Raw genomic sequence first — 7,863 nt, 5'->3', positions numbered from 1 at the left:
GTCTGGAAAATTTGCTAACATGAAAATAACAAAATTCATCGTAATAGAGATTGAGTCACTGGCCTACGTAATAATTTTATTTTAATATTTATTCATAATTATAATTGTTTATACCGTACGTACCGTTAATAACATTGTTATTACGTTGTTATGAATCTCCTGTTGCGTGAAATTTTGTTTACGGCATGCATCCATCTGAACGTCGAAAAACGTTCTATCTATATTATATAACAAAGTATATATGAATTAAAAGATTAATTATTTATTTCATATTATACTGACAAACTTTAACTTTATGTTCTTTACATAAAACTTAAAAGTAAACGCAAGTAGAAATTGTTTTCTAGAAGTAAAGAGAATATAGTATTGTAATGATTGCTGTTGATTTAGTGACGCAATTCGAGAAAAACATCATTTCATTTTCCTTGATATTTAATGAATAATAAAGACTTATACTTGTATCGACCTGTACCATTATATGGAAAGCATCGAAAACTATTTCGACTATAGCTAATAACAATTTTGCTGTTACATTGCGTTTTCAATTTTCATAAAGGTAAGATTTTATACAAAATGCAGATAAACTTACAAGTTCGGTTTTTCTCATTTTCGATTGTATTTACGTTTTTTAATTCTATGCGTTGCTGTATCATCTGTATAAAAATAAATTATGTAATGAACATCAAATTGAATAATGCAGAATATCAATATCAAACATATTTATCATACTTGTATATATACCTCATCAATAATAGAATGTAATAAATTTAAATTCTTTTCCTGTTTGCGTCCCAAAGGAGTAAGATTGAATATGATATCAAAATAATATATGTATATATTCACTAATCTACAGGAAACTATTTTTTTTAACCTGAAACATTTTTTTTCGTTTTAAAATTAAAATTTACCTATATAATATGTATAAGATATAACTATATAAAAGCATATTTAATCAGTTGCAGCTATTAAATGTTACAATGTCAGAAAGAAGAAAATATTGTTTATTTAGTAAAAAAAAATAACATTAACATGGCCAAGAAATAAGCAAAATATCACAAAATTGAAATGTGACATACAACTAATTCAATATCCAATGATGTTTAAAATAATGTAATACCTTCCGACCATATAGAGTCTTCTTCAGTTTGTAATAGTAAAAAGGATGATATAACATTTAAATATATGTACATAACTCTATATATTGTATAACATTATATAAAATAATATAATATTGAGATATACATATAAAAAAATGTAAACTTAAATAAAAATTTTTTAAAAATAAAGAAATTTTTAAACTTTATACAAGTAAGGAAAAGTGAAATATAAAGCAACATCACTCAAACTAGAGATACAAAACAACAGGTTAAATTCAGACAATTAAACATACGCAAAAGATATAATAAATTCAATAAAAGTGAAGAACTACTGTCTTCACAATCCAATAAATAATTTTGATATCTAGGCTATGAATATTAATGATATGTCATTCGGAAACGAGAAAAAGTCCTAATGGCTTAATAAATGAGTTTTCTCACACTCACAAAAAAGATTTCTATATTTAATACTACGTAGGCTGCTGGAAAAGTTTCTGCAATCTAGAACTTCTAGTGACGCCAACGTTCTACTACTATTATATCCGTAAAATTAGACGTTTTTAACTTTTAATTCAATTGACAGTTTGTACCCAAGCTAATTAGTTTTGTTTGCATAGTATTTTAAAACAAGTTATTTCATAAGAAAATGGAAATTTCGCGTGAAAATTTTCGGGCAATGATTTTTTACGATTACAAATGTAATCTAACTCTGAAACAATGCATCGATCGACTTCATTTGGCTCTTTTGGGGATGAAGCACCATCCAATAGGACCGTTTATAATTGGTTTGCCGAATTCCAGCGTGGACGTACCTTTTTTAGTGATTAATTCCGTGAAGGTCGTCCATCCACGTACTGTTGTTGTCACTAATATTGATGCTGTGCGTGAAATGATTGAGCGAGACCGGCATATAACATACTGCGAAATTCAGACATCCTTAGGCATTGACATGAAAGCAATACATACGATTTTGCATGATCACTTGAGCGTACGGAAACTTTATAGTCATTGGATCCCACACAATTTGACCGAAGCTCGAAAACAGGCTCGTGTTAAATGGAGCAAAGAAATGCTCAAGAAATTCAACCGAGGTCGATCAAATTTGGTCTACAACATCGTTACTGGGGACGAAACATGGATCTATTCGTATGAGCCCGAAAGTAAACAACAATCCACTGTTTGGACATTTCAAAATGAATCAAAATCAACAAAAGTTGTTCGTTTACGCAGTACTGCCAAGTAAATGATTGCTTGTTTCTTCGGTTATACCGGACATGTGACAATTGTGGCTTTAGAGGATCGAAGGACTGTAAATACTGATTGGTATACAACAATTTGTTTGCCAGAAGTCATAAATGAATTGCGTAGAACAACCGAAATCGTCGTATCATCCTTCATGACAACGCCAGCTGTCACACAGCACGTCAAACCATTGATTTTTTATCCAGTAATAATGTCGAATTGATGACTCATTGTTCGTATTCACCTGATTTATCACCTAATGACTTCTTTTTGTTTCCAAACATTAAGAATAAGATGCGTGGTGAGCGATTTGAGTCGCCTGAAGCAGCTGTTGAAACATTTCATACACTGATTTCTGAGGTTACAGCCTTAGAGTGGAAAAAATGCTTCGAAAATTGGTTCGAGCGTATACAAAAATATATCGATCTTAAAGGCGAATACTTCGAAAAACAATAAAGCCATTTACCGAATTTTACATGTTTTTTTTCATATTATTTGCAGAAACTTTTCCAGTAGCCTACGTATAACTCTTCGATCAGAATAAAGTAAGGTCGCTATAGAATCATATTTATTCTTCAGAAAAGAATATAATTCTTCTTAAATGAAAAGTTTTCAAATCTAGGATGAAGTATTTTTAATGCTGTTCCATTAATTTTTTTAACAAAAAAATTTAGGTTACATTTTTCAACGAAAGACTGAGCTTGGCCGGGACTTGAATTCAGGGTCCTTGTTCCGCGTGTCTCCTAAAGCGCAAGTCTGTGAAGCTGGCACCCCTAAATGTGAATTTTGACATCGCATTCAATTGTCCACATTTGTCCATAAAAAAATTTTGTGTCTACGCTCGAAAAAAAATTATAAATAAATAATTGTAGCACTCCTATACGTGAATCTTTTTCCGAATTACATACGGGATTCGGATGGCCCATCATGCGTACGCGTTTGTCCACGCGTAATTATCTTTTATCCATCTTTTAGAAAAAAGTTAAAATAAAAATATACAAAGAAAACAGGATGGACATACGCATACGTATGGAAGACAATTCAATCCCGTATATAATTCGGAAGTAAACGCACTTACTTATACAATGACGAATTGTTTAACTTTAATTTGTTTATAATTTTATTTCGCAAGATGGACAAAAGACAATTACGCGTGGACATACGCATACGGGTGGTGGACAATCGAATCCCGTAACTCAGAAGAAGATTCATATGAAGAGTGAAGGTGGATAAAAAATTTTTTTATGGACAAATGTGGACAAATAGTAGACATTCAAATATAATGTAGATTTTGTCAAAATTCGCATTTAGGGATGCCAGTTTCACACTTCTATAGCGCTCTACATCACGAGAATTTCACTATCATGATACTGCATCACATATACAAGGTGTCTAAAAAAAATCAGGACATCTGAATATTTCGGAAAATATTATATAAATTTTATAGAAAAGTGTTTTAGACAAAAGTTGTAGGTTAATAAAATAAATGTTTTATTTTCATTTTTACATAAAATCAATTTTCAGTGCAAAAAAAAATAAGAGAAACAATCTCCAATAATCTTGATCTTAATAAATGTTATCTATGACATGATCCTGAACAACATTCAAGAAGTTTTAATCACACCTTGGGTAATGCTAATGCTGGCAGTACAGTAACTTTCAAGCCTTATAACTCGCAAAGTACAATACTTTATGAAAAATAATATTATTATTTATTACAACTTTTGTCTGAAACACTTTTCTGTAAAACTTATATTTTCCGAGATATTAGTCTCGATCAGGGACATCCTGTATCACACTACATGACTTAATGTAAATTAACCTAAACATAAAAATATACATATAAATCTAAAATTATATGTGCTATACTCGTCTTAAGACAAGATGTCGATCTTATTTTATTCAAGGGAGTAGAATAAAAATAAATTTAATCTAATATATATATATACAGTTATAATTTTATACTTTATACAGTTGAGCTAAGATTAAATACGTCAAGAATAATTTTTTCTCGATATTAGAAATTCTTTCTGAGAGTGTATCAGTATTAACCTTGTCTTAAAAATAAGTGTTCATCGAAAAATAATATAAAATTAGTAAAAAAAAAACTGCAAAATCTATAATATTATTAAAACTTTAAATACAAAGCGCCTTCCCGGTCCGAGTGTTAAGATGTTGAACTCTCCGTCCTGAGCCTTTAGACTACCGAGACCTTAGCAACACTCTTCGCAATAACCAATATGTATAGTGAGTTACGCATGTATAAGCGCGCGTATTATAAACAATATGTCCAAACGGACGCTCGCACGGAATGCAAGAGATCCGGGTTCGACTCCCGGCCGAGGCAATATTTTTCGCAATAAGTTTATTACAGTTTTTTAAGATTTGGGAGAATTTGGGGGGATTATTTGTTTCAGATTGATTGTGTGAATCCGATAATTTCATCGGCTCTCAATTTATTTCTGAAATATTAATTCAATTTAATTGAATGTATATTAGATAGTAGTTCAACATCTTAACACTCGGACCGGGAAGGCGCTTTGTATTTAAAGTTTTAATATTTATATAGACGGTCTCGTTTCCAATCATATTGTCTATAATATTATATTATAAGAAATGAAAAATCTGCTTTATAAAGTAAAATCTACTTAATAATCCGCTACCAGTGGACTTTTAACAACAATAAGAATCAAACAAGGCGAATACAGCACGATTAGCAATGTGCAAATAATATAAAATATAAAAACTTTTACTGATTTATTAAATTATCTTGATGTCGTCTATGTCAATTAAACTCTTTTGATTCTACAGGCCGACAAAATTTAGGTAGGTTTTGTGTTTTGAACATAGAAAGATGTTTCCGTAGGATTTTGATGCGCTAAAAACGGTTATTTCAAACTGATCTGATGAGAATGTTAAAAAAATCACATTAAAAGTGATATAATTTCATCAAATCTGGTCTTCAATTGTAATTTTTAATATTTTTTCCTTAGTTTAGCTTAAAATTAACATTTGCAAATGATTCAACACATTAAAGAAAATAAAAATGCATAAGATTCCACTACTTTAATCAAAATTGACCTATATTATTCATTACTCAGAACATTGAGTAAAATAGCAAATTTTAAAAAATAAAATCTTTTTTATGTATATTTTTTTGTATAATACTTTTTGATGTATTAAATCACTTGCAAATGTTAATTTTAAACTAAATTTCAAAGTAAACTAATGAGAAAATATTGAAGATTGCAATGAAAGATCAGATTTTGATCGTGTTACTTTTAATGTGATTTTCAACATGTTTGCAAATGATTCAATACATCAAAAAATACGAGAAAACATGTATAAAAAATTTAAGCCAAAATGCGGTAATTTTACCCTTCTTTTCACTCTTTTTAAAGTGAAATTTAATCTTTTTTGAAATGAAATTTACTTCAAAGGAGTAAAATCTCAATCCCTTTTTTGTGTAATATCAAAGTAGATAAAACCTTACTCCATAAAAAGAAATTGAAATCTTACTCCATAAATAGAAATTGTTTTTTCGTAGAAATTTCATAATCGACATACAGCAAGTCTAATTTGATGTACAAATACTTTTCATATGGAGATATCTAGTTACATTTTTCACAAAAAATTTTCTTGTACATATAATGTAATTCTTTTGGACAGATAAAAATTTTATTTAAATAGATTTATATCTATTGATGTTAATATGATTTACATTGATTATAAGTATATTTAGAATTTTAAAAAACTTTAAATACCTTTGAATTGCTTTTATACATTGATTGTATTTGGTTGGTTCCAACTTGATGCCCATTATGCAGTCTTTACATAATAACATGTAAAAAGAAATTTTATTAATTAGATATTAATGTGCAATCGATACAACATTAAGTTTTACATTATTTATACGTCTATAAAATACATATAATATACACTGGGCAACAAAATTAACGCAACACCTTTTATCTGCAAAAATAGGCAAATTTCAAGATACAATAACTTCGTCAAAAATTGTCGTATCGGGATGCGTGCGTGCGTGCACGTATGTGTGTTGGGGAAAGCGCGTGAGAGACATTTACACTTCAAAATCTGGTATTTTCGCCTCGTCTTCAAATGACTTCTTGCAAACGCTCATGCATATTGATGAAAAATCTTATATATAAAATTATGACTTAAGATATTTCCCACCATATTCGATGCAATGCTGCTTCTAGTTCTTGGAAATTCGTTGGCGGTCTTTCTAAATTGCGTACCCTTCTTCCCATCACACACATGAGGTGTAAGTTCGACCGTGTAATCTCCCCGTGGTACACCTCGGGTAATGCTAATACGGCAGCAAAATTTTCAGAGAAAAGACTACATGATGCATTACTCACTTTAAATCACTTAGTGAAAAAAATTGTAGCATAATGATAAAAAATTATTTTAAAGAGAAAATGTTAAACTTTACTTACAATTAAAGAAGTTATGGCTTTAAAATGTTTTTTCGTACATCGCTTCGCGACCATTCTTCGCGGAGATATGTGAAATTTGAATTTGTTTTTTTTAACGCTGATTTTAAGTGATGCTAATTTTGTTCAATAGCTGCAAATTTCAAGATATAATAACTTCGTCAAAAATTGTCATATCGGGATGTTTAAAACCATTTTACAGATTGAAACATCTACTTTTCAGATCGCTACTTAAAAACAATTTCATGAAGATTTTATAAAATTACACAAACATAAATAAAGATATAAAATCTCAAAATTTTTTACAAAATTTACGGAGTTTCACGGAGTGAACTAAAAATTGTATACAAATGCGATTTACATCATTCGAAAGAGCGAATCTTTACCTTTACTTTTAATTTACTTTTTTAAGAAGCTCCGTACAATTTTTTTTCGATTTATTCAACGTTGAAGCAAAAATGGTCCTTTTATGGTCCGATATATCTTCATTTATGTTTGTGTAACTTCATGAAATCTCCATGAGACCGTTTTTTTAAGTAGCGATTCGAAAAGTAGAGGTTTCTACCTGTAAAATGCTTTTTTAAACATCCCTATACGATAATTTTTAAGGAAATTATTGTATCTTGAAATTTCCCTATTTTTGCAGAGTAAACAGGCGTTAATTTTGTTGCCCAGTGTATTTGATAAAAAATGTTTCATGCATGAATATGTATAAATATATATAAATACATATAAATATTCATAAACATATAAATCATTTATTAAATATATTCATGCATGTTTATACGTCCCTTCTTTGTTTTGTAAAATTACTTTTTAGTGTAATAAAAATAATAATGATAAAATAAACAAAATAAATGGCGAAAAAGAGTCGTCGCATAATATATATAATTAAAGATAACAGTCAAAGATACATAAAATAAAATAAAAAGAGCAACGGCGTATATTAAAATATAAAACAAACAAGTTTCGGCTGCTGGATTGAGCCCTCCTCAGATGTAAAAAGAATATAATATAAAAGATATAAAAAGAACATAAAAGAATACAACAGAGAAAGATAATAATAA

General features: G+C 29.2%; 1 protein-coding gene across 1 annotated transcript in view; it reads right to left on the bottom strand.

Moving 5' to 3' along the window:
* LOC108748683 (cytochrome P450 4C1-like) overlaps positions 1–7,863 on the bottom strand; it is a 49,551-nt gene that overhangs the window by 21,112 nt on the left and 20,576 nt on the right. Inside the window, exons 5-8 of the mRNA XM_018486961.1 lie at positions 6,104–6,167; positions 742–871; positions 590–653; positions 124–218 (exon numbers count right to left, since the gene is read on the bottom strand). Of these exons, the coding sequence (XP_018342463.1) occupies positions 124–218; positions 590–653; positions 742–871; positions 6,104–6,167 (353 nt within the window). The remainder of the gene's footprint in view (positions 1–123; positions 219–589; positions 654–741; positions 872–6,103; positions 6,168–7,863) is intronic.

This window comes from Trachymyrmex septentrionalis, unplaced genomic scaffold (genome assembly GCF_001594115.1).
Source record: "Trachymyrmex septentrionalis isolate Tsep2-gDNA-1 unplaced genomic scaffold, Tsep1.0 scaffold109, whole genome shotgun sequence".
NCBI lineage: Eukaryota > Metazoa > Arthropoda > Insecta > Hymenoptera > Formicidae > Trachymyrmex > Trachymyrmex septentrionalis.
The sequence above is the reverse complement of the archived record's forward strand: the minus strand, read 5'-3'. Positions and strand labels throughout refer to the sequence as shown.